This window comes from Chrysemys picta, chromosome 10 (assembly GCF_011386835.1).
Source record: "Chrysemys picta bellii isolate R12L10 chromosome 10, ASM1138683v2, whole genome shotgun sequence".
Lineage (NCBI taxonomy): Eukaryota > Metazoa > Chordata > Testudines > Emydidae > Chrysemys > Chrysemys picta.
This window is the reverse complement of record NC_088800.1, coordinates 4,031,513-4,059,311: the sequence shown is the minus strand read 5'-3', so window position 1 is coordinate 4,059,311 and position 27,799 is coordinate 4,031,513. Positions and strand designations below refer to the sequence as shown.

The 27,799-nt window shown below is 45.7% G+C and overlaps 1 protein-coding gene across 4 annotated transcripts in view; it reads right to left on the bottom strand.

Annotated features, from left to right (window-relative positions):
- ITGA11 (integrin subunit alpha 11) overlaps nucleotides 1–27,799 on the bottom strand; it is a 149,877-nt gene that overhangs the window by 66,913 nt on the left and 55,165 nt on the right. For all 4 annotated transcript variants that reach the window (XR_010590923.1, XM_008170512.4, XM_042856551.2 and 1 more), the window contains exons 3-11: nucleotides 23,916–24,025; nucleotides 20,918–21,009; nucleotides 17,405–17,519; nucleotides 15,379–15,506; nucleotides 12,162–12,310; nucleotides 10,702–10,846; nucleotides 8,994–9,159; nucleotides 8,127–8,197; nucleotides 3,423–3,567 (exon numbers count right to left, since the gene is read on the bottom strand). Coding sequence is in view for 3 of the 4 variants with exons in the window: in XM_008170512.4 (XP_008168734.2) it covers nucleotides 3,423–3,567; nucleotides 8,127–8,197; nucleotides 8,994–9,159; nucleotides 10,702–10,846; nucleotides 12,162–12,310; nucleotides 15,379–15,506; nucleotides 17,405–17,519; nucleotides 20,918–21,009; nucleotides 23,916–24,025 (1,121 nt within the window). In the remaining variant the exon portion in view is untranslated. The remainder of the gene's footprint in view (nucleotides 1–3,422; nucleotides 3,568–8,126; nucleotides 8,198–8,993; nucleotides 9,160–10,701; nucleotides 10,847–12,161; nucleotides 12,311–15,378; nucleotides 15,507–17,404; nucleotides 17,520–20,917; nucleotides 21,010–23,915; nucleotides 24,026–27,799) is intronic.

The window sequence follows — 27,799 nt, the reverse complement described above, 5'->3', positions numbered from 1 at the left end:
AGGTGATTAATATGTTTTAATAAATCTTTAGTCAATTCTTATAGAGTCCAATGTATCAATAAGGTGTTTATAATCATCTACCCCAGGGGGTTTCAACCTTTTTTCATCTGTGGACCCCTAAAAAGTTCCAAATGGAGATGCGGACCCCTTTGGAAATCTTAGACATAGTCTGTGGACCACAAGTCGACAACCACTGTTCTATGGTAACAACCTTTTGCGGACCCCTTAGACCAGGGGTCGGCAACGTTCGGCATGCGGCTCGCCAGGGTAAGCACCTTGGCGGGCCGGGCCAGTTTTATTTATCTGCTGACGCGGCAGGTTCGGCCGATCGCAGCCCCCACTGGCTGCGGTTCGCCGTCCTGGGCCAATGGGGGCGGCGAGAAGCCGTGGCCAGCACATCCCTCGCCCGCGCCGCTTCTCGCCGCCCCCATTGGCCCAGGACGGCGAACTGCAGCCAGTGGGGGCTGCGATCGGCCAAACCTGCCGTGTCAGCAGGTAAATAAAACTGGTTCAGCCCGCCAGGGTGCGTACCCTGGCGAGCCGCGTGCCAACGTTGCCGACCCCTGCCTTAGACAGTCCGCGGACTCCCAGGAGTCCACGGACCACAGGTTGAAAATCACTGATCTAGCCCATCGGTAGAAGATGTTGTTATAATAATCTGTAACACATATACTCATGCAAGGTTTATAGCATCTATTAATCATTTATTAACATGCTTCATAAATGTAACCTTGATATAAAGTGTGGCCATGAAATCTATAGACCACGGTTGGCTGAGTATCAAAGTAATTACACAATGTAGCTACTCCAATGTCTGGTAAATCCCTGTTTAAATGATTACACTGTTCTTGGGCTAGGCAGGTGCTTTAGACGTGATCTAGAAAAGAGATAAACTACCCCCAAATGGCTTCCCTGTGAATGGCAAAAAGTGACGTCTGACAGACAAACGAACAACATTAGGATGCAAGAGGTACTCGCTAGCCTCTTTATCACTCTATGTATGTGAGGAGATCGCAGATCACGAAGAGAGGCAGGCATGCATTTATCAGTAATAACAGACTGAGGAGAATTACTGATGACATTGATGAATATCCCTTATCATTATGGAAGAAGGAGAAATATTAGAGACGTTGGATAGAAATAGGATTTGCCGTCTATCCTGAGGCTGTATCAGGTGGGGTTTGCAGCAGGTGGAGGATGGAGGAAACTGCACGGAGAAGCATTACTCATGTTTATTAGGGGATACAGCACGGGCTCCCCAGAGCTGGCCTTGGGCAGCCGTCAGCCAGTGCGTCCAACCAGCTGCTCTCCCTTGGGGCTGTGAAGGCCTCTCTCACACCTTGCACTCATGAAAGGCAGGCTGAGGGTTGTGGCTGCCCCGGAGAGGGGAGTCCAAAGGGTTGGGCGAACAGAGCTGCTGCCTCCTTTCCCCAGTCGCGTGCACCTGCAGGAGGCCACTGATAATCTGGCCTGGAGGGACTTTGCTGAAGTTTTCACCTGGACACTTTTACATGCAGCAGGTGTGCCCAGCAGATGCGCTAGCAAGGAAGAGTTGAGTTAAGGATGGCATCACATGTTGTCCAGCCCGGGGCATTTATGGGACCGAAGGCAGCCTAGTGTGGAGTGACTGTGCCACTGATTAGAATGTCGGTGCACACTTAGCAAAGAAGAGGTTTAGGCAGTACGGTGGGGCACTATAGAAACCAGGTAGTAGATAGATAATGGTAAGACATTTCATTTCCATGCTCTGGTTCCGTCTCTTTTGGCACTGAATGATTTAAAGTGGAAACCAGGGAGGGCCTCTGAAAAAGATACTTTTAGGCAAAGACAACTGACCTGGATTTTATTACAATCCCCAACCAAATGAAAGGGGACCAAAAGCTCACTCTGCTTTCGGAGAAGAAATGTACTTATTGTCCCAGACATTTTTCTGGAGCTGCTAGTTCAAAGGAGCTGCAGGAAGATGTTGTACTGTTGGTAACTAGAGATGGTCAAGATTCAGGAGCTGAAAGCTTGCAAGATCAGCTGTTTTCCCCAGATTTCTCCCTCCTAAGCTGAAGTCCCATTAAACTGAATGTTCAGCCAGTTGAACTAGAATGGCAAAAAAGGCCGCTTCCACTGTTGGTTCTCACTCAGAACCAATTTATAGGGGAGGTTTCCAATCTGGGAATTCAACTTAAAGGGGTTAGAACGAGAGGTTCTGTTTTGGCCCATCAATTTATCATATGGCTGTCACCATGCGTACACCGTGTGTACAAAACAACGTGGTCTATACGACTTTGCAGGGCAAGTTCCCGGAGCTCACCTGTTTGCGCTCGACAAAGGTCAGGAGGGTGTGTGCCCAGGTAGCTTTACAGAACCTTTGCTCTCTGATCCTGGAGCTGCTGGACATGCAGCCAATCCCCTGGCATAGGCTGTTTTACGGTACAGTGACAGCCACCAGGGACCCCGTTTGTCCTCAGCATGGCCTCATCCACCGCATGCCAGTCTACACCACAGAATCCTCGTGCAGGGGAATCTTGCCACCCCCCTTTACTGCCACTGGTCCAGGACACACGATTGCCCAGCTTTTCTCAGACCGTTCTGTTGTTCTTATCTGATCCATTTGGGGCTATTAAGGAAGAAGGCCAATCAGTGCTCCCATCCCCTGTCACCACAGCACGGTATTCTTTGTGTAACGGGAGCTGGCCTTGTGCTATTTGAAAGCCTGTCTCTGCTCCAGGTACGGTGAACGCAGCCATACTCAGTTTGTAACAATTCGCCTCTTTGTTACATTCTCCCATTTTTTGGAGGAGAATGATGTGCTTGGGGGCTGTTATTCTGCCTGATATCACAGAGAAGAGCTTTGGCCTCTTTGATCTCTTACTGTGTAATCTCTGATTCTGCTTCCTGCCAGGCCGAGAAGACCGTTTCCACGCAGCGTGTCACATCAGCAGACTTCGTGTTGAAAACCAGGCGTATATTATCACTCATGGACGCCAACCGCTGCATGTAGAGTGGATCAGCACAGCAGATGTTTCCTCTTTACCCATGACATATCATCAGTATTTTTTAAAGCACCCCATTAAGAACCGCAGGTGACCCAGACAATCAGAACTCCTGCATGTATATTGCTTCTGTATACTGTATATTCCTGTAGGCTTTGGCTTTCCTCTGGATCCTCCACTAGTTCGATAGTCAGTCGGCTTTATCCGTGACCTAGGGGTAGTATCTCTCTCACACAAGCACAGTCTTGGCTGCCTGCACAGCTGGGTACATAACAATATACTTTTGCTTGGACGGGTCTTTCTGTGAGCACTGGCAAATTGGATCTGCTGTGAAAGAATCTGCACTTTCCACCTGGCCTGGCAGAAATGGTTGAAAAATGGCAAAAATCATGAATTTAATTTGTGAAACCGACCCGCTCTGTGTAATGTCCTTACCTAGGTATGCGCCATGGTTCTTCAGCTCCTCCGGGAATTCCTGGAGATACGATTCCCTATGAGGAATGACTTTTCCACTGCTGGTTTCTTTGAGCACTGCTCCATTCCAGTCATACGCTCCTACGGCCCCAAGCAAAATCCCATCCTGCGGGGAACACAAAAGCTTTAGAGCAGCTTGTCATCTGGACCTGTGGCTGCTGAAGGTGGTTTCAGTGCAAACACCAAACACCTCGTGAATTAAGTCAAACTGAGCAAACGACAGACGGAAACCAGCGGAGATACGAAATCACCCAGCAACAGTGAAGCGGTGCCAAAAAGGGGCCGAACTTGGGCTTCCTTTTAAGATGCATTTAAAGCCCGACGCTGCATGGCGCTGGTGCAGTGTGGGGCACACAAGTGCTAGGTGAGGATCCTGTCTGGGAACACATGGAAATCCTGCCCTGAACCAATGAGAGCAGTTGCGAGGCGGCCAGGTTATCCTTCCTGGTGGCAGTAGCTGGCCACAGAAGGGAGTGTCACTGCTTGCCCTACTTAATAATATAATAAGGAGATATCCTAGCTCATAGAGCTGGATGGGACCCTGAAAGGTCATGGAGTCCAGCCCCCTGCCTTCACTAGCAGGACCAAGTACTGATTTTGCCTCAGATCCCTAAGTGGCCCCCTCAGGGATTGAACTCACAACCCTGGGTTTAACAGGCCAATGCTCAAACCACTGAGCTATCCCTCCCCCCTCTTGTTGCACTCAGGGTCAAGTCTGCTCAGATACACCCATTCTCCACCTAGACCCACCCCCCTCTTATATCCAGTGCACCTGAGAGTAAGGCATTGGGGGCACCAGGAGCTTCAGCTTCACGCCTGCTCAGGGAGAAGGACACCCAGTGCTTAACACCGCTCGTGCCTGCGTGTCTCTGCCCCCCGCACGCCGGCGTGCAGCACCCTGCTGTACCTGGCACAAGGACTTGCAGGACCAAAGCCTGCCCCCTTTGTTAAACCTGTCTCACCAAGTGTCCTCCTCCCATCGCTGAGCCTGCAGCGAGCACGGAAGCCCGGTGGGTCCGATCTGCTTTGCGCTGCTCCAGCAGTCAGAAACCTGCCCTGGTGTCAGTGGCTCAGCATCCCTGGGGGGCATGTTGGGGTTGTGCCAGGGGCTGCCCCCCGCCAGCTTCCAGGATTGGGGAAGCACAAAGGTGACTTAAAGCCACTTTTCCTATCCCCTTTGCCAAACACAGCAGAGCTGGACCCAGGGACCCGAACAATCAGCTCTGGGACGGCTGGTAGCGGCCCTCCATGCTCAGTCATTTAATAACATGTTGCCGCAGCCAGCCTGTCCTCAGCCCTGCGGAAGTTTAATCATAAGTACGGCTAAAACCAAAGTCTGACTAAGAGCAGCCTGATCCAGCGCTAAAAATAATGAAATAAAGCAGCCCTTTGGTGCAATCGCGGTGGCCTTTCGTTTCACAGCAGATGGCAAACTGGGATTCAAACTTGCCTCAGATAACATCACTGCCCTCACTGCAAATAGCCAGGAGTAGATTGCACCGACTTGTGTGCGCAGGACTGTGACTCTTGTGGGTTCCCATAACAAGGAGGGAGTGGGGTGATACACAGGCTAAGTAAAGCACTGTAACAATGATTATACAAGGTACTAAGCTTCCGTTAAAACCCCGGCCATGTCCTTTTAGAGATTTAAGGTGGAATTTTCAAAAGAGGCCTCAATGACTTGGCAGCACATCCCTTTGCCTTTGAAAGACAATGGGATTGGGCCACTAAACCGCCCCAGTCCCACCCTTGTGCCCCAATCCCGCTCCCAGTGAAACGAATGAGGATTTAGCCAGTGATTTACATGGGAGACATCGCTACTTCAGTTTCACATCTGATGTTCGAATTGGCTCCATCCATAGCTGTTGACGTTGGGCTCAGGGTGCAGTGTTTGGATGTGAAAGAGGGTCAGGTCAGGGTTTGAGCCTTGATTTTGTGTCAAGCTAGGACTACAGTTTTGGTTTGAGGGCCCTGAAATCTCCCCAACTGGTCTCCTGAGATTTTGACCCCAAGCACCGGAAATCTCCTGAGATTAGCTGATTCTACCAGAACCGGAGAGCAGGCTCAGTTTTGGATCAGACCTCAAACCAAATCCATAAGATCAGATTCAGATAAGGGGATTCAAATTGGATTCCCTTGGCTCTGCCACACACATGGTCAGAAGGAACAGGTGGGGTGGATTCAAGGTTATTTTGGGCCCCTCTCTCAGTTTAAAATATTTGTTACCATGTAGATACAATTATTCCCCTCATGGGACATATGGGCAAATCCTGATTAAAGCCAGATGTTTGAAATCAATGAGAGTAACGAGAAGAATCTAATTAGTTGTTTTCCCCTTTAGGAAATTTATCAGCTCTTTTTTTTGGAAGTTTTCCTGAAATTATAATTCCTTGGCAGTGTATTTATTTGGCTTGATGCCTCACTATAGGTTATAGGAAAAACAAGAAAAAGTTATTCCCACAAATCACACTTGTCATTTTCAGAAAGACTGATGAACTTAGCAAGTAAAGCTTCAAGGAAGCAAGTCTCCAAAGCATTCACAGAAAGGTATATTTTTAAAACTACTGTAACAATCTTTCCAGTCAAGTCCTGTCTTTTCAACGACCTTTTCATTTCCAAGAGTCCAACTGAGCCTAGCAGCATTGTCTTTTGCACCTTGTCACATTGCATTTCAGTAGTGTACTAGGTGTGTTTAGAAGAACATCTAGCATTTAAAAGCAGTTAAGCCATGTGCATTAAATCCAAGTGCCAAGTCAGCGACTGAAATAGTCTCAGACGTGCCAATTCCTGCAATCTTTTCAGCTTTGGCAAGACTACGAAAAAAGTCTGTCTTTAAGCAAACAACAAAGCAAGGCTGAAGACTGGTTAAAAGCTGTTGATTCTTCTGGGGGAGAAGTCCAGCTACCCTCCTGGCAGTACAACAGGTGCTGGACAGCAGCTGTTAGCAGGTGCAGAGAAAGGCAGGATGGAAAACAAAGAGAGGAAACAGAGCTGGAGAAAGTCATTTTCTGGGTAACATTTGAGATCGTGTCTGTAGTCGTGTTTCCATCGCCAAGTTTATATATAACGAATGGCCCCATAATACACTGCCTGATTTAACTGCTCAACCTGCTCTCGCATTTGGAGGGCTGTAAATATTTCAAGCTGGGCTGGGTTTTTAAGGCCAGCACCACCCTCATTTTAGGCTGATCCAAAGTCCACTGAACTTATAGGAACTTAAAGGAAAGGCTCCCATTGACTTCCCTGGGCTTTGGATTAGCCTCTGACTGCAGATGGAGTCTTGGATGCAGCCTGAGCACAACCCATGGCGTTTACTCTCCTTCTGGGTCCAAGGGCCGAGTCCCAGGAACCCCCTTCCTCCTCCTCCGCTTCCTGACGTGTCACGGGAAAGGGGCAGGACCCATCCAGAAAAGGAATAATGGCAAGGGGGTCAGACTGTGGCTGGCGTGACACAGGTGGGCAGTGGGCAGCCACCCCCCAACCTGCATCCCTTGCAGAGTGAGGGTCCCTCTCATTAGGCAGCAGCACCCCGCCCAGGTGCAGGTCCCAGCTGGGAAGGGATGGGAATGCCGGAGGCGCTCACAGGGTGACGAGCACAGCAGTAGTTGGATGTGAAAATGCAGGGCACACTGGTAACGCTGCCGTGTGGGCTAGCCATTGCAGTGATTGCTCATCCACCCACCATTTCCTCCAGTCACGCTGAGTCAGTCCCGTCTCTCCCCACTTGGAAAGGAATGGATGCAGGGGGTCTGGGTTCAAATTCTGGGCTCTGGCCATAGATTCCCCCGTGCCCTGGGACAAACCTCTTATCCTTCCGTTGTGAGGATAACAGCACTTTCTCCCCACCCCTCTTTGCCTTGTCTATTTCAACTGTCAACACTAGCTTGTATAAAACGTTTGCTTGCCCCTCTCCAGCTAAAGCTAATAACTAAAATAAATATATATATAAATACTGAGATGACTCATTCATTTGCCCTCCTATTTCGAGATGAGACCAGTACAGATGTTTTATTGTGTTTATAAACAGCGGCTAAACATTCCGGAAAGCCTGGACTTCCACCCAAGTTCCAGGGAGGAGTCAGATCAGTTCACAGCGCTGATCCCAGCTACCAAGGAACCTGGCACTCACTGCTCCCTTCGGCTATTCGTACTGAGTAAGTGGTGCCACTAAGAAAACCTCAGCTGACGTCTCTAGAAAGCACTGACTGGTTAGGTAAGGTTTAAAAGGAAAGCACAGGCACAGTGTGAGTGAACGCAACTCCCCACACTGTGCTGGAGTTGTGCCAGGTAGAATTTGGCCCATCGGCTCCAGAGAGAAATGATTTTCATTTCAATGTTCATCCCACACATTCCTAAAGGTCAGGGTGTCAGCTCTGGAATGGCATCTCTTTCCATCAAGAGTGAAACGGAAACATACCGGAAAAATTCAGGACACTTACTCTGGGAGTTAGTATCAATGTACAACAGGAAAAATAGATTCCTCCTCAGGGATCAAGACCTTGAGCCATCTCCAAACCCTAATGCACATCAGAGCCTTCTGGGCCATGTATTTGCAACATGGATTCATACACCATAAAACCAAAGCCACTACATCTGCTTTCCATAGGACAGTTACCTGCAAAAAAAATACTTGAATGGGAGAGAAAAACAAATCTGTTCTCTTACTTCCACAATGTGTGATGAAAATCCAGTCTGGGACATTTCAAGTCCAAAGGAGATTTCGTTTTTGTTGGTACCTAGAATAAAAAAGAGACGTTTAAATTAAAGACCTGTCCTAGGGGAGATCGCCAGTTACCGAATGGAATTAGGCACAATGAACTACTACCTCCCCCTGTAACTTCAGAACAGGAAAGGCCAATTCCTCAGCTGGGTTAAACTGGTGTAACATCACTGAAGTCAAGAGAATTACACCAATTCACACCAGCTAAGGATCTAGCCCATTGAATAAACATGGCAAGTTCTGCCTGTGTAGAAGTGCCTCATTTTCTCACAGGTGTCCGTACAGTTACAAAGGAATACAGGTTTAGACGATTGCACCTTACATATGCTATCCACACCCAGAATATGGTGACTTTTGACTGCTTATAACATGGCCAAATCTGAATGGATTTTCATGGGGTCAGTAAAAGGCAACAAACTGACTGCCAGACTATCCCCCGGGAAATTTCAAAAGCCTGCTGGAAGCATTAAAGATCTTCGAATAAAAGTTGCAACGATTTTTTCATAATGGAAAATGTTAGGCAACCTTAATTTGGGAATTGCTGCTCCTCTTATGTCGGAGGTGCATGCGATGTTCCACGCACGCGATGTCTTTCAACGCATAGACAAATGCAGTTGTTTTAATTAACAAAGCATGATGTTATTAATGTTAGGAAAATGCCCAGCAGACTCCATTCTAGTTAGGTCAAATGTTTGGGTTGGCTAACAAAGAAACACGCAGGTTTATCCTAAAACTGAAGATGGTCTGTAGGAATATGTGGAAGTTAGAAACACTATAAACCTGTTAGAATGCAGGAAATGTACATCACTCACCTTCCAAACTAAATATCCTCTCTCCCAGTGCATCCACAATATCCTTAAGTGCCGCTTCATCTGTGACATTAAAGAAGTGCTTGTCATCTGGATCGCTTGCTATGAATTTTATTTCTTTCAAAAATGCTGCTGGGTTGATTCCTCTTCTATTATAATACCCCAGAACCTGGATGTGAAAAACAAAAATAAGTCGTCTAATGTTTCCACATAATGGACATAGCGTTCCCAAGATGCCAAGGGGCAGGTTTTCAAAAGAGAAGCCTCCCTCTACAAAGGTGCCATAGACATCCATAAAATCAGTCCCTGCATTTTGTACTTGCAATTCAATTACAGGCTGAGATCAGGAAATGAGTGTGATGGGTTGAGTCACAGAGACCCGCTTGGGACTGTCACCTGATGTGCTGAAACTACCTCTGAGCCCCTTTTCCCTGCCAGCTTGGGACTCCAGAACCCTGCCTTGTTGAGCAGACACGCTAGCCTGCTGCAACACAGACCCAGGTCTGGTCCACGTCCCCAAAGCTGCAGACTTCAACCAAAAACTGCTCAGCAAGTTACCTATCTCCAGCACCCAGACACCCAGCTCCCAAAAGGATCCAAACCCCAAATAAATCCATTTTACTCTGTACAAAGCTTATACGGGGTAAACTCATAAATTGTCCACCCTCTATAACACTGATAGAGAGATATGCACAGCTGTTTGCTCCCCAAGGTATTAATCACTTACTGTGGGTTAATTAATAAACATAAGTGATTTTATTAAGCATAAAAAGTAGGATTTAAGTGGTTTCAAGTAATAACAGACAGAACAAAGTAAGTTTCCAAGCAAAATAAAACAAAACATGCAAGTCTAAGCCTAATACATTTAAGAAACTGAATACAGGTAATGAACTGAATCACCCTCAGAGATGTTCCAATAAGCTTCTTTCACAGACTAGACTCCTTCTTAGTCTGGGCCCAATCCTTTCCCCTGGTACAGTTCTTGTTAGTTCCAGCTTAGGTGGTAACTAGGGGATTTCTCATGACTGGCAGCCCCCTTTGTTCTGTTCCACCCCCTTTTATATCTTTGGCACAAGGTGGGTATCCTTTGTCTCTCTCTGGGTTCCCACCCCTCCTTCTAAATGGAAAAGCACCAAGTTTAAGATGGATTTTAGTACCAGGTGACATGATCACATGTCACTGTAAGACCTCATTCTCCATTCTTTCAGGGCTGGCCTGCAGGTACCCAGGAAAGTTTGCGAATAAAAAGAGCCATTCACAACCAATTGTCCTAGTTAATGGGAGCCATCAAGATTCTAAACCACCATTAATGGCCCACACTTTGAAGTCCTATTGTAACTATGCAGAGTAATACTTCAGATTTCTAGCTTTAGATACAAGAATGATACATACATACATATAGGATGAACACACTCAGTAGATTATAAGCTTTGTAATGATATCTTACAAGGGACCTTTTGCATGAAGCATATTCAGTTACATTATATTCACACTCCTTAGCATAGTTCCATAAAACATATGGAGTGCAACGTCACAGTGAGAAGCACACTGGGATAGGGGGCCTGGAGGGCTGGGCAGCCTAGCTGTTAATGCCCCTGTATTGTTACCGGTCTGTACCCATTTCACAGATGGGGAAGCTCGGGCAGATGCCAAGCTTAGTGGGTCACTATAGAAGAGCTACAATATATTGTTAAATAGGAGAGTGACTTACTGCCACAGCATATCTGGTGACATTGTCCTTCTCACTGTTTTCAATCACCTTCTCCAGGTCTGGGCTGTCATGGGATTCCCCATCGGTTATGACAATCATCACTTTCTTTGCTCCCTTTCGCCCACCTTTCTGAAAGGCTTCTGAGCTGAAAGGAAAAGGAAATATTGGGCGGTGCAGAGCAGCAGGCTGGCTGCAAGAGGTTTCTTCTGATCAGAACATAGCTTAATATACATTGCCATGCTGGGAGTGTTTCACATGCGTCACATTGGCCTGTGCCACTTACATGAAAAACCCCTTCTCTTGGCTGATCTCCGGTTTAACCTGAACAAATTGCAAGATTCTCATTCCATTCAGATCAACAGGAATCTACTCCGGGGTCGACTCGCAAACCACAAACTGTTATTTTAATGGGCCGCGAGTTCTTAAATTAAAAAGGAAATCTAACAAAATACGGGATTCTCGGAAAGCTTTTTGGTGTTAAGAAGCAATATTTCCTCATAGTGGAACCACTTGTAATCTCCCTGTGGAACAACTCCATTAAATCAGAGGACTTGCTCCAGGTTTACATCATATAACAGATCAGAATCTGGCTCAGTCTTTGTATTAAAAAGTGCCCACAAATTCGGTTATAAATTAAGGGCGATAGTGCTGTGGTTTAGTGGTCAATATTCCTACTAATCTCGCACCACTTGCAATTCTGCAACAAAAGAGGGAGAGACGGGGTGAAGAAAAAACAAGTTCTGAACTGTTGACTGGTTCTGGTCTTTATAGAGCTCTGCTGCGGCGTGTTCGCGTTGCACTCTCAGATCAGAACTCCTCCAGCCACTGGGCTGGTTCATATTTCCGGTTTGACTCTGGATCTGAACAGTGCAACCCAAGTTAGGTTCAGAAAGAGGTAGATATCCTGACATAAATGGGCCTGAGTCCTTTCCTCCTGCTCAGCACAGAGCATGCAGAAAACCAGCTTAATCAACAGGTTGGAGATTTCCCTGGTCTAGTGTAAAGCCATCACAATAGCCAGGTCTATGCCCCCTTATCCCAGTCCCAGGAAAGAGGTATGTTGGGGGTGGTAATGCTTGGCTGGTGGAAGACGCCCCTGGAGATCATGGGACAGGGGCTGAAATGATCTCGCCAGTTTCAGGAGTCGGGGGATGTCACGCTGACATACAGCAACTCTTGATTCCCTCCTCCTGGGTTCGGCTGCAGTGGCGGATTGAGGTGGATATATTCTGTTACAAAGTATCGTTGTGGCTTTGTCTGGAAATATCCCCTAGTTCAGGGGATTGTTTAACTTTTCAAAACAGCTGAAAAGAAAGAAAGAAAGAAAGAAAGAAAGAAAGAAAGAAAGAAAGAAAGAAAGAAAGAAAGAAAGAAAGAAAGAAAGAAAGAAAGAAAGAAAGAAAGAAAGAAAGAAAGAAACTTGTAATTAGAATAAATGTGAGTCCCTATTTGTGATTTACCGAGCAAATTCTATCCCGTATGCTGTCCTGGTTTCTGTACCTCCTCTCTGCTCTATGTGACTAGCAGCTTCCACCACATCTTTTACAGACCTGTAGTCATTTAAATGAAATTCATGCACGACGTCTTCTCCATACTGAACAACTCCAACCTAGGAATTAAAGGAGCATTACAAAGGATGCACATACCACACATCATAGCAGTCACCCGAGAAACAAAGAGCCTGTTTTAGTGATCAAGTAGAATTTCAGTTAATATACAGTATATAGTTCTATAGAACGGACTGTTGTATGATTTACTAGAAATGTGGGGATTAGGAGTCGGGGTGTGTAGTAATGGGGCCATCTGCAATGAAACCAGGTTTTTCCATACTTACATTGCTTCTGTGTTACAAGTAATTGGACTAACAGGTATGTCTACTGCTGTGATAATAATATAGGTTTATTTAGTGACCTGCACACAAAAAAGTTCACCAGGGAACCTTACAATTCAGACACTGAAAAGGAGCAAGGTCACATAGCCATTCGCGTGTGAGTGCACACACAAGAACAGAAGTTTTTTTTGCAGGTACACCTGTTGCATAGCCCCCAAACTAGCTGCAAACGTCTCCGAATTCTGTGTAGGGAAAGCCAACAGCCCAGCCGTTCCTGAGCCCAGGGAACAATGAAGGAAAAAGGAAGGCAGGAAGCTGTTGGTCTTTTAATAGTGCTAGAGGTTTGGCACTGACAACATACATAAGCAAATCCAAAAAGAGTTTGCAGTAGCATCTCTGCCAATATTAGGGTGGAAATTAATTGTAGTCCATTAAAAGTGCATGAAGATAGATCAGCCACTAAACAAGTTCTGCTCCAAACAAGAAGATCTGGCAAACAAACTGTTCTCAGACGTATTTCTGCTGGGACTTAGATACTAGAATCCATCCTTTTGTAAGGGGAACTTTTGGATGTCTTTTTACGCGTAACTGGCAGAGAAGACTCTATTTCAGCGTGTTCTCACCACAGTCATCTCTGCCCACAGTTAAAGTTAAACTCAGTCAAATTCCGCTCCGTATTTCCCCCCCAAATGACAGTTGGCAATACAAAGCCAGCATTAATCGTGGGTCCATATTCTGGCCAGCTATCACCCATGCTCAAACTGCCAACGGAAGAGGGGTGGTGGTGTGGTTGGGAACCTAGGTGTTAAGTTGTGCAGACCAGGTCCTCTGGCCCCATAATGCTGACCTGTGTCTTCTCTTGTTGAGGCCGTACAGGGTGGCTCTTTGTGCAGTTTTGGGGACTCAGAATTGGCTGAAATCCTTATGTCGTATTCCCCCCACTCTTACTAGCTTCTCAGTCACAAATCTAGGTCCCAACATCAGCCATAATGGGCATGTCTACAAAGCAACTAGACACCTGCAGCTGGCCCATGCCAGCCGTCTCAGGCTCGCCGGATCTGGCCGCGGGGCTGTTTCCTTGCTGTGTAGATGCTCAGGCTCGAACTGGGGCCCGGGCGCTAGGACCCTGGGAGGTGGATGCGTCCCAGATGTGAGGCTCTGGACTGAGCCCAGAAGTTTACACAGCAATGAAACTGCCCTGTAAGGATCAGGCCTTCGTCTGCAGCCAGATTAAAAGAGCAGTTGAGCAGGAGCCATTCGCTTTGAAGCAGGAAGTCACATCCTCACATTCCCTCTAAATTGGGGAGGGATAGCTCAGTGGTTTGAGCATTAGCCTGCTAAACCCAGGGTTGTGAGTTCAATACTTGAGGGGGGCCACTTAGGGATCTGGGGCAAAAATCTGTCTGGGGATGGGTCCTGCTTTGAACAGGGGGTTGGACTAGATGACCTTCTAAGGTCCCTTCTAACCCTGATAGTCTAATATAATATCAGGCTGTTAAAAAGGAGACCCCATCCTAATGGCACCCACTATCACCAGATAAAGAAACAGATCTTAACATGGTTAAAGAACACTTCGTTTGATAGCATCTGTCTGTCGAGAAATCACTTCTCAATAGTTATGGTTGTGAAATCCTCATTTCTTTATTGTTTTGTCATTATGGTCCCTACCTCCCTATTGCATCTGACTTGCATCTGAAGAAGTGAGGTTCTTACCCACGAAAGCTTATGCTCCCAATACTTCTGTTAGTCTCAAAGGTGCCACAGGACCCTCTGTTGCTTTTTACTTCCCTATTGTTTCTCTGTATGGTCTCTGTCTGGTTCTTTAATTGTTTCTGTTTGTTACATAATTAATTTTACTAGGTGTAAATTAATTAAGGTGGTGGGATAGGATTGGTTAGAGAACTTTGTTACACTATGTTAGTATTGGTTAGTAAAATTTTAGTAGAATGATTGGTTAAGGTACAGCTAAAAAGGAATCAAATACCACTATATAAACTGGGTTCCAAAAGGAAGTTCTTTGAGAACCAACTCCAGGACACAGCTCCAAAGATCAGAGCTGCCAGACCTCAACCAATGACACAGTGCAGAAACTGGAGTCCCCCACATGGACCTGATCCTGCCTGGCCATCAAGAAAAGTTCATCTGTTTTATTGGGAGTGTGAGCACTGTATGTGTAGCGTGTGCCTTCTGTTTTTGGTGATTGTTAATAACTAGAGGTTATTAGGATATTACTGTGTAAAGCTCTTTCACTGGTAAAAGACCCCGTAAACCCGCAAAAGATTAAGCCCTGAATCCACAGGGAAAGGGTGTTTTCCCGGAGCCCACGGAAGGGTAAAGTTAGGTGCTTTTCACCTGGGGCACTAGGAACTGGGTAAAGGTGGGTGCCCTCGAGTGTGTGAGCAACAGAGAATTTTGTGTGCGTAACAGCCCTGCAAGCCGGAGTTGGCTGGCACGGGCCAGCCATGGGTTTTTCTTTGCTGTGTAGAGATAGCCAATAAGGCCCAGCAAGAAAATGATGGAGTACTCTCCACAGCTGCTACAAACTGCATAAACACAGAGCGATGCTGATTGAGTTTCACATAACTTAACCATCCTCCTTCCTTCCCATTTCATTGCGTGGGTTGTTCCTTACTCAATATTTCAGTTAAGAACATTAACGTGAGCAGTATTTCCATTGGCTCAGCTTTCAAATACATACTCTGCAGGTTTATTCTGGGCAAACGCCTTGCCAAGCTGCAGTATATTGGCACCAAAGGGACATTTCTCCTAGGAAATAGAGCAGGAACATCTGTATCTCAAGGATGAACAGAGACGTAAACGCACAGGATGACCAGGGACGTGCTTACCTGTATCTGACCAGGCCCAATGTAAAACTTTTTCAAGATGTTTATCAGGAAATGTTGCACTTCAACCCAGGGATATATGCTGTTCGATCCATCCAGAACGATGATTATGTCCATGTACGTTTGGCATCCTGTGGAAAATACACAGCATATTATTGAAAGACCTTGGCAACAACTGCAAAGTGGAAATTTATGGCTTTATTCCCTGCAGCCAGGTACTCGCTCTTGTGATTTGTGTGAAAAATCTGATTTCAATCAGACGTAAAGACCTTCAGGTCACATTCGCTTAAATGAAATCGAGAGAGCCCACACCCCTGGTTAGCTCTGGCAGGAGAGAGCTGGAGAACTTTCTAAGAATAATATTGTACATAAGCAATCTCAGATTGCCGGCTCTGATTCAGATTTGGACCTCCATCCAGTGTATTAGGTTACTTCAAATGTTTAGGGCCCGATTCTGCCACCATTACTCATGTTGAGTAGTACTTTACTCTGTGAGTCATCCCTTTGATTTCAAGGGGGCAACTCGAAGAGGCCCTTAAGTGCTTAAGCATATGCTTAACTTCAGTGTGAGATAAGCACATGTCTACGCACCATGCAGAATCAGCGCCAGCAGGAGGTGATGCACCCAGTGGAAGTGTGGGAGAATCTGATCCTGGCATTGTAACTTCCTGGGCCAGGGACCATGCCTTCTTCTATGGTTACCCAGCACTCAGCACATGGATAGTGCTCAGGAAATAGGTATAGATCAGTATTTGCTCCAACTAAAGAGAAGAGGAGCTTTTGCCACAGTAAAGATTAAGCCAAAAAAAAAAAATCAAGTGAGGACTTCAGCATTTTGTCCAATAGCAACACATTACGCAGGACTGATCAAATGAGCTGATGAAAAGGAAGCAGTGGATTGGTCAGTTTCCTTTCTGAAGATTGCCATTGTCCAGCGTTATCCTTATGGCTTTCTTTTATGCCCTCGTAGTTTATAAGAATGAATGACGTGTCTCAGAGAACTGTTGGGGGAGCAAAGGATGGACATGCCATGAGTCAGTGGGTACATGATTCTATCAAAAGGGTCTAGTGAACTCATAAATCATGGGGAAGGGAGCTTGAGTGGTCTCATATCAACTGCTCCAAATGGAAGGAGGACTTTATATTTCATGCTTGTTCAATTATTATTTTAAGATAAAGTTAGGCTTGGTAATCTAGTTTCTTCCAAGGCATCAGTTACACTTCTCAATGTGATCATAGCAGCATCTCTGATTGACAAGAACGTCTGAAATGACATCATCAACTTGAACAAACGGGGCACCAACGGGAGAAATTCATCCTACAACATTACATTATAAGAGGGGAAATTTAAAGAAAAATATGGTTAAAATGTTAGTAGGCTCTGAATTCACTCCCCTCCATTACCCAAAGAAACCCCAGCTCATCAGCGGCCTGTTCAACAGGATGGGGAAGCCAAAATTCCCCCGAAAGAGGATGTTAATGTTGGCAGCTAAATAAGTGGCTTGATTTTTCAGAGGGGCTGAGAACCCAGAACCTCCACTGAACCCAACAGCAGCTGCAGATGCTGAGTGACCATGAAAATCAGGACACTTATTTAGTGCCTAAATATGGAGCCAGGTGGCTGACTTTACGCAACCAGGTTTGAAAATACTGGCCAACATTTTTAGCTGTTCAGCAGATCAGCTTTGTTATGTGCAGCCAATGCCTGAATTCTTTCCCTCTTTTCCCTTCCCAGTACACTGAAGGGTGCTGATCAAATATGCCGGACACTTATTTCTGGTTTTCGGAGCATAAGGTGCTTTGTCTTCCTCAAGTGTCACTCAAAAGGAAAATGTTGGCCAGATGTCTGTGCATGTAATCCCCTTTGGGTTGCCTTTCTCGAATCATTTCCTTTGCTATCTTGCCTCCTTTTAAATCCTGACTTCACTTTGTTTTCTCAATGGCACGAAGTGATTAAAGAACAAAAATTCTATTTAACTTCAAAAGCAGGGTTTGAGTTAGAGGCTACATAACAGATTGCGTCTCATACTCTGGAGAGCAGGAGCTATGGTCTTCGAGAATCTGAAGTTGGAGTTCACCCTGGAGCACATTCCCGTGGTATAGTAAGAGCTTCCGCACTCATGGGACCAGAGAGGGCTGCAAGCCTGTAAAGAAAATTGGGAAAAATAAAACATCAGTGAGGGGTTGAAAAACTGCCACTTACTTAGCCTCTGTTTTACAGGCGATAAAGATCTATAGCGAAGAATCAGAGATCTGCACCTATGTACAACTTGGGGACTATTCTGGCCAAACCCCTCCAATGCCAGCTCAGCCTGCATGAAGAAGCACACTACGTGGGGTTTCTCCAGAGCAAATTACGATAAGACTTTAGCCATTAAGAACATTGTGCGCATGTGGAGAAGACAGCCAGGGGTGTCACAGATCCTGAAGGGGGAGCAGAAAGTAGAAACAGAGGGAGAAAATGGCCTAAGTAAGGAAGTGACAAGTATTTTCCTTTCTAAAATATGTGAACTCTTGGGATGATTGGGTGTTTGTGGGCTATGCTGAGGCAGACTTAACTTGCAGGATGTTGGCTCATGGCAAGGGTGTACTAGCATTTTATCCTGTACCAATATCTTCTGTTTAGGAGGAGTTCCCTGACGGCTTTGGGCTGGATTTAGAAAAATCCTCACCTCGTCATATCAGGCTCTAGATCTGTATGCATTGGCAGTGGCAGCAGACAGTGTGGAGACAGCAGCTTGCCCGGAGTCAGAAATGGCAGTATCAGAATGGCAAGAATGTGTGGAGCCAATTTGCATGATCCATTTCTCAGGAACCTAAGGGGATATCTACATCGCATTGTAAAGCCAGCTCGTTGGGACCCGGGCTTGGGGACTTGATGTTTCCAAGCCTGTGTTTGAGCTTTGCAAATCTGGGCTCACAATTGCTGGACGTGGGTTGCACAGCCATGCTAACATGTCCATACGGCCTGAAAAAGCACAGGACAGATCTGTACAGATACATGCCTAGAACCCCGAGCAGGGGTATTCTATTTGCTACCCAAGATCCATAAACCTGGAAATCCTGGACGCCCCATCATCTCAAGCATTGGCACCCTAACAGCAGGATTGTCTGGCTATGTGGATTCTCTCCTCAGGGCCTACGTTACCAGCACTCCCAGCTATCTTCAAGACACCACTGACTTCCTGGGGAAACTACAATCCACTGGTGATTTTCCAGAAAACACCATCCTGGCCACTATGGACGTAGAAGCCCTCTACACCAACATTCCACACAAAGATGGACTTCAAGCCATCAGGAATAGTATCCCCGATAATGTCACGGCAAACCTGGTGGCTGAACTTTGTGACTTTGTCCTCACCCATAAGTATTTCACATTTGGGGACAATATATACCTTCAAGTCAGCGGCACTGCTATGGGTACCTGCATGGCCCCAGAGTATGCCAATGTTTTTATGGCTGACTTAGAACAACACTTCCTTAGCTCTCGTCCCCTAACGCCCCTACTCTACTTGCGCTACATTGATGACATCTTCATCATCTGGACCCATGGAAAAGAAGCCCTCGAGGAATTCCACCATGATTTTAACAATTTCCATCCCACCATCAACCTCAGCCTAGACCAATCCACACAAGCGGTCCATTTCCTAGACACCACTGTGCTAATAAGCGATGGTCACATAAACACCACCCTATACCGGAAACCTACTGACCGCTATACTTACCTACATGCCTCCAGCTTCCATCCAGGATACACCACATGATCCATTGTCTACAGCCAAGCTCTAAGATACAACTGCATATGCTCCAATCCCTCAGACAGAGACAAACACCTACAAGATCTCTATCAAGCATTTTTAAAACTACAATACCCACCTGCTGAAGTGAAAAAACAGATTGACAGAGCCAGAAGAGTACCCAGAAGTAATCTACTACAGGACAGGCCCAACAAAGAAAATAACAGAACGCCACTAGCCGTCACCTTCAGCCCCCCAACTAAAACCTCTCCAGCGCATCATCAAAGATCTACAACCTATCCTGAAAGATGATCCCTCACTCTCACAGATCTTGGGAGACAGGCCAGTCCTTGCTTACAGATAACCTCCCAACCTGAAGCAAATACTTACCAGCAACCACACACCATACAACATAAACACTAACCCAGGAACTATCCTTGCAACAAAGCCCAGTGCTAACTCTGTCCACATATCTATTCAAGTGACACCATCATAGGACCTAATCACATCAGCCATACCATCAGGGGCTCGTTCACCTGCACATCTACCAATGTGATATATGCCATCATGTGCCAGCAATGCCCCTCTGCCATGTACATTGGCCAAACCGGACAGTCTCTACGCAAAAGAATAAATGGACACAAATCTGACATCAGGAATCATAACATACAAAAACCAGTGGGAGAACACTTCAACCTCTCTAACTACTCAGTGACAGACCTGAAGGTGGCAATTTTGCAACAAAAAAACTTCAAAAACAGACTCCAAAGAGAGACTGATGAATTTAAATTAATATGCAAATTAGATACAATTAACTTAGGTTTAAACAGAGACTGGGAATGGTTGGGTCATTACACTAATTGAATCTATTTCCCCATGTTAAGTTCTTCCCACACCTTATGGGTCATCTCGATTATCACTTCAAAAGTTTTTTTTCTCCTGCTGATGCTAGCTCATCTCAATTGATTGGCTTCTTACAGTTGGTCTGGCTACTCCCACCCTTTCATGTTCTCTGTATGTACAAATATCTTCTCTGTGTGTTCCACTCTATGCACCCGAAGAAGTGGGCTGTAGCCCATGAAAGCTTATGCTCAAATACATTTGTTAGTCTCTAAGGTGCCTGTTCTTTTTGCGGATACAGACTAACACGGCTGCTACTCTGAATACTGCACTATATAAACCTTCTGACTCAGGTCTGCGGTTTGAGCTATGTCTACACTGCAAAATGACAAGGCTGGACCCAAGTCACAGCGGGACGTGGGATCTGCCGCATCCACCCTGCTAGCAGCATCCTCAGATGTGGGTCCTGAGTGCTCGCTGTCCTGAGTCAAACTGATTTGTGTGTGGACGGAAGGAGAGCTTGAGCGCCAACTTGATTAAGAGCCTGTGTTCTGTGTGTAGTGTAGACGTTGTGACCCTATGAGCCCCTTAATGCCAACTAGCAAAGGGTTCATTTTTCCATGCACAAAAGGCGGCATGCCGCAATAGAAGCCAAGACTGAAAGCTTGATCCATGAGGTCAACAGAACATTGACGTGAAATGTTAACTATAGGTGTTTGGAAAATGCATTTTCCTTTGGCAGGCTGGAGAAGCTGCTGCCATCTTGGAAAGTGGAGGTCTCGCCTTTATATTCATAACTGGATAAAACAATCCTGTTGGGGTTAAGTTAATGAAATAAACGACAGACAAATAGCAAGAGGAACGTTGCTGCAGAGATCCTGGAGAGAGACTCAATATACTAAAAAAACATCAGGCAGTTTGCATATTAAGAGCCAATTATTTATAGACAGTATCTTATTTCTTACCAGAAAGCTCTTGTCCTTGGGGTTTGTGGTCAGACTCAGGCCAAGACGCATGTTATCTTTGCGCTCTGACACATTGGAGAGTGTTACTCTTCCTTGAGAAAGAATACCAAGGTTAGACACGCTGTATCATCCAGCAGGGTGCGGCTAGTACACAGGCTTCTGAAATGTTTTTATACGTCACGGCTGGACAGCTGGCCGAAGCTTTACCATTGTGAAGGAAGCACCTTGGCAGACCACAAGCGGTCAGAAGAATTGTAACACAAACCAGAAAATCCCACATTTTTATTGTGCCACCGTGAGTATCCTAGTAAGTGTAAGAACAGATCCAGCTGAAGGACTGCAAGATATCTTGATCTTGTTCATGTCACAGAGCCTGTATTTTCGCTCAATAGATGCAACTGCCATGGAGCCAAGATCTCAGACTATCCCTGGATGGGCTGAACTGACAAATAGAAAAAAGTCTTCTAGGGAATTAAATAATGAGTTAAAAACCTGGACTTCCTACCAAATAAGCCTTAGAAAAACCTTTGAACTGGTCTAGCAAGTAATTGCGGGTATGAAACACGTGCAGTTGCCAATGTATATTTGCAAATTTATTCCATTTCTTAAAATTGAGGGAGTCCCCAATTCAATGCTTTCATTTGGCTAATGGTAACATCGTTTAGCTTCATCAAAAGAAATAGTTTCGTCTCTTCAAGCCTCCAGCATGTGGTTAGTGGGGGTGTAACCTGCCGGGGTGGTCTGGCAATTTTAAATGCTCACGGGACTATGATTGTACATCTCTTGGGCATGTGGGCCGTGCTTCGCTGGAGTGCACGTCTGAGCCTAAAGGTGGGAACTGAGGAGAAAACTGAGCAATTAATGGGAAGAGCAGGAGGCCTCTTCTTTCATCTGGGGCCTTGCCTCGGCCTCTCTCTCAAGGCTCTTGTGGGTTTTTAAACGGGAAGGAGCCTGAACCACAAGTCCATCCCCAGTCCCACACCCCAGACTCTGGGGGAGGATAGAGCCTGAGCTGAACTTGGTAGGTTGAATACTAGGCCCATGTAAAAAGATTGATTCCTGAACCCTTGAACTTTGAGAAAGCTCCGACATGGGGCGGTGCCAGATGTACATATCATGCCTCCGGCCCACCTACAACTTAAAGGATATTTTCTATTGTAACTGGAATTGTATTTGTTCATAATCAATTACAATTGGGAAACATAATAGGCGGGACTGGCCCTCCTGCACTCGGCACAGATGGGGGTGGGGCTTAAAGCCACTTTTATGCCTTCCTGATTCTGTGGTCACTGGGACAGTACTGAGGTGCAACTTAGAGCAGTCTCAGGGTTGCTCTACCTTGAGCTGGCTGGTCACAGCCTCCAGCAGATTGTTTCAGCACCTGGGAAGCAGCTGGCTCTCAGTCAGAACCTACTTTCACTAGCCACACCCCAGGTGCTTAGGGTAGGGACAAGCATGCAGGGCAGGGTGTAGGAGGTGCTATGCTGGTCCTGTGCCACCTGGGGATTCTTCAGGCCAAGAACATCCCAGCCAGGGAATCTCAGACATATTAGACCTCTGAAGGGCAGGAGAATGGATCTGAATATTGTGGGGCTGAACTTTTCTGCAGGATCAGTGCTGGAGGGGGAATGAAGGGCAGGGGGTTGTACATGAAAGTAAAAGTTCAGGTGGGGGCACTAGCCACTTGGAAGACCCAGGTTCAATTCCCTGCTCTGCCACAGGTTTCCAGTGGGATCTTGGCCAGGTCACTAGTCTCTCTATGCTTCCGTCCCCCTCTGCCCAATGGGGGATAACAGTCCTGCCCTGCCTCACGGGGGGCGGGGGGGTTTGAGGATAAATACACTAAAGACTGAGGTGCTCAGACACTATGTTGATGGGGCCATATAAGTACAGTACCTAAGACAGATAGGATGGGGTGACTTCCCCTGGGATGTGGGGGGTCTCTCTGAATATGGAGGGTCCCCCCTGTGTGTGTAATCTTAAGGGTATGACCAGGCTCCTTATACTTTATAAACAAATGCCCTTGCCTGTTATAGGTAACACTTCTGATCATTGACTCTCGAGGGATTGTTTTTTTTTCATTTTGACGTTAATACTGTGTGTTCACACTGGGCCAGAACAATGAAATGGAGCTGTCAGTTTCACTTACTTCCCAGTCAGTTTCACTTTCTGTCCCAGTGAGATAGCATTGAGGCTGCACACAGGGCAGAGGAAGTTTTAAATCCTTCCCAACCAAAATCTCTGGGGCAGAATCACAGCTGGTGTAAATTGAAAGAGCTCCATCTGGGTCCCGAACAATTCACACCCGCTGAGGAGCCCCCCCAATGCTTTTTACAAAGATGGAAACTTTTCCTTTCATTTTAGGTTAGGTGACACAATAGGGTCGGTGCTTCAGCTGGTGTAAATCACTTAAGGGTCTGACCAGGCTCCTTAAACTTTATAAATCCGTCAGGGAGTGACACGCATTTCCACCAGCTGAGGATCTTTGTTTTTTTTTTTTTAAAAAGCAAAACTTGAGAGCAACAATGAACAGGCACCACCGCTGGAACCAGTTTGGCTCTTTGATTCTGCTCCCTCTGGAGACTGCACAAGCATTTTAGTCTCGTGAGATTTAGTATTTCTTAAAGCCCCAGCTCCTGCCGTCACATGACTATATGATTATCTCAGCTGCCATTTCAAAAAAAAGCTTGAAAACATGACTGGAGTGCACCTTTAAAGGCTCAAAAGACAGAAGATAAATAAAAAGAAACACACACACACACCACACACACACACACACACACACACACACACACACACACACACACACACACACACACAGTATTTTATATATGACGTTAAAATCACAAGATTTTGTATATATTATCTCATGATCTGTGTGCGCCTAACTCATAACTTTCTAGCACGCAGGCTAGCTGTGCTGCGTAAGTGGCAGGGCATAGATTCATAGATTCATAGATTCTAGGACTGGAAGGGACCTCGAGAGGTCATGTGGTACCTAGGTTGAGTTTGGTGCAGTTGCTGTTAGTCTCGCCATTCACCGGACACTTGTAGACGTCTCCAGTCTTCAGCTGTCCATTGGTTTCATAGGGGGCTCCCACCACCAGCCTGGACAAAAGAATGTTTTGTCATGACATGAGCGGGCACTTGCAAATAACACACATTTCAGCACCAAATCCAGAACCACCACATCAGAGAGACACCCAGGAATGGTTCCAATTATCATTTCTTGAGAGTCCCAAAGAAACAATCTACAGCGCTGGCGAATTAACGCAGACAGAAAAGAAACACGCATGGTATTTGTTTGAAGGAAACATCCCTAAGATTTACATAATTAAAGCTGGACTTAATGAAATACTTTTTGTTATGTGAAAAAAAATGTTTCAATGGACACAAATTCCCTCAAAGTACTCAGGAATCCATTTTTCTCCTCTGTGAACTGAAACCAACGGATATAAATGAGGGTAGAATTTGACCCTGTGTTGTATACGCATTGAGGCTGCAATTCTCCAATCTACCTAAACGATATGGATGCCCATCACTTGTAATGCGAATTGGATCCCTAATCTCATAGGTGGCTTTTATCGATAAGCTGAGATGTTCAGAGAGAGCAAGCTCAGAAGCTGGCAAATACTGACATTTTAATGGCTCCTTCCTACCACATTTGTATTATTGCCACAATAAATGACTTCATAACTTTCCATTCTTCACTACCGACTGTGAATTCATCCACAGTCCACGGGAATCCAGGCTAAAGTTTGTTGTTCAAACATCCTGACAACCTGGTAGGTTAATAACCTTGGGTGGGAAAAAAGCCAACAACTCATGCCCCTTAAATATCCCCTACCTTGTTATGACATGTGAGGGGAAGCGTTCTCCACCTCTGAATAGCCAGAGGGGAGATGTGGTCATTCTCTGCATCCAACCAAGTAGCAAAACAAGTAATTTGATCTAACTTCTCTACCACAGCAGGGAACATTAAAGTATTATAAACATGAATAATTTCTGTTTGAAATTAAGATCTAAGAGAGATGGAGGTGAGTATTTAAAAGAAATGGCATGAAAATCAGAAGAAATAAAATGGAGGCCATGGTCTGTAGACTTGATGATACCTTGCAGGAAGACAACGGGACTGTAAGTCTGGTGGGCCAGCCATACCAAAGGTACAGAAGTTCAGGTACCTAGGTTGTATAGTACAGGATAATGGTGACCTCAATGACAAACTTACAAGCAGAACAGGAAAGGCATAAGTGAAACGGAGAGATGTGCGTGGAATGATCTGCAATAGGAGAATGCCTTTCAAAATGCTGAGATGGATGCCTGGAGTGACAAGGATGGACCATGTTCAGAACTAACGAATTAGGGGAAGAGTGAATGTGGTACCAACTATAGAAAAGCGGAGGGAATCCGGCTTAGATGGTTGGGCATGTGAAAAGAAAATTGGAAGAATATTGAAAAATGGTTCAGAGTGGTAGCCGTGTTAGTCTGTATCAGCAAAAAGAACAGGAGTACTTGTGGCACCTTGGAGACTAACAAATTTATTTGAGCATAATCTTTCGTGGGCTAAAACCCACTTCATCAGATGCATGCAATGGAAAATACAGTAGGAAGATATATACATACACAGAGAACATGAAAAAATGGGTGTTGCCATACCAACCCTAACGAGACTAATTGATTAAGGTGGGCTATTATCAGCAGGAGAAAAAAAATCTTTTGTAGTGATAATCAGAATGGCCCATTTCAAACAGTTGACAAGAAGGTGTGAGTAACAGTAGGGGGGAAATTAACATGGGGAAATAGTTTTTAGTTTGTGTAATGACTCATCCACTCCCAGTCTTTATTCAAGCCTAATTTAATGGTGTCCAGTTTGCAAATTAATTCTAGTTCTGCAGTTTCTTGCTGGAGTCTGTTTTTGAAGTTTTTTTGTTGAATAATTGCGACTTTTAGGTCTGTAAGTGAGTGACCAGGGAGATGGAAGTGTTCTGTGACTGGTTTTTGAATGTTATAATTCTTGAGGTCTGATTTGTGTGCATTTATTCTTTTGCATAGAGACTGCGTTTGGCCAATGTACATGACAGAGGGGCATTGCTGGCACATGATGGCATCTATCACATTGGTAGATATGCAGGTGAACAAGCCTCTGATACTGTGGCTGATGTGATTAGGTCCTATGATAGTGTCCCCTGAATAAATATGTGGACAGAGTTGGCAACGGGCTTTGTTGCAAGGATAGGTTCCTGGGTTAGTGTTTTTGTTGTGTGGTATGTGGTTGTTGGTGAGTATTTGCTTCAGGTTGGGGGGCTGTCTGTAAGTGAAGACTGGCCTGTCTCCCAAGATCTGTGAGAGTGAGGGATCATCCTTCAGGATAGGTTGTAGATCCTTGATGATGCGCTAGAGAGGTTTTAGTTGGGGGCTGAAGGTGACGGCTAGTGGCGTTCTGTTATTTTCTTTGTTGGGCCTGTCCTGTAGTAGGTTACTTCTGGGTACTCTTCTGGCTCTGTCGATCCGTTTCTTCGCTTCAGCAGGTGTGTATTATAGTTGTAAGAACGCTTGATAGAGAACTTGTAGGTGTTTGTCTCTGTCTGAGGGGTTGGAGCAAATGCGGTTTTATCTTAGAGCTTGGCTGTAGACAATGGATCGTGTGGTGTGGTCTGGATGAATGCTGGAAGCATGTAGGTAAGTATAGCGGTCAGTAGGTTTAGGGTGGTGTTTATGTGACCATCGCTTATTAGCACTGTAATGTCCAGGAAGTCGATATCTTGTGTGGACTGGTCCAGGCTGAGGTTGATGGTGAGATGGCCATACTGGGTCAGACCAAAGGTCCATCTAGCCCCGAATCCTGTCTTCCAAGAGTGGCCAATGACAGATGCCCCAGAGGGAATGAACAGAATGGGTAATCATCAAGTGATCCATCCCCTGTCGCTCATTCCCAGTTTCTGGCAAACAGAGGCTAGGGACACCATCACTGTCCATCCTGGCTAATAGCCATTGATGGACCTATCCTCCATGAATTTATCTACTTCTTTTTTGAACCCTGTTATAGTCTTGGCCTTCATAACATCCTCTGGCAAAGAGTTCCACAGGTTGATTGTGCATTGGGTGAAGAAATACTTACTTTTGTTTCTTTTAAACCTGCTGCCTATTAATTTAATTTGGGTGACCCCTAGTTCCTAGTTCTTGTGGTATAAGAAAGAAGTAAATAGCACTTCCTTATTTACTTTCTCTACACCACTCATGATTTTATAGACCTCAATCATATCCCCCTTTAGTCGTCTCCTTTCCAGATTGCACCAGTGCAAGGCAGCAGCAATACATGGGAGCGTCTGGCCACGTATGTCTATGATCTGGTTACTCTCCTTCACACATTTGTGCAGTACAAGGTCCGCACATTGTTTATGGTTTAAGAACTATTATGCAGCGCCCTCAGGTTTCTCAGTTAAACCAGTGGGTGGCTCACATTTATTATTCCTCCCTGGGTCTTTAATTGTATAAAACACAGAATCACAGCTAGTAAAGGTCACTAATAGGGAGCCTTCTACCGCACCTGTGTCCATTTGTGGGATAGGCTCTGGGTTAGGTTAGGCCTTCAAGGTCCAGCCCTGTGTCGGGATAACGGAGGTGGAGGAATTGGCAGGCACCACCTTGTTACCCTTTTACATGGTGAAGCGTATCCTCCCCCTGTTCCTCGCCATTTTTGTCGGCCAACACAGAGTGGTGAGATGGGGTCACAGCTGAGCTGCCCTCACCAATGCCCTTCTCCCCTGCTTTGATAGTGCTAGCATAAAGTGGTAGCTCCATTCTCCAGTCACACTGTCACTGGGGCACCAGCAATAGGAGCTGGGTAAGGCTAAGATTCTCCCTTTTGCAGTTCCATGGGAC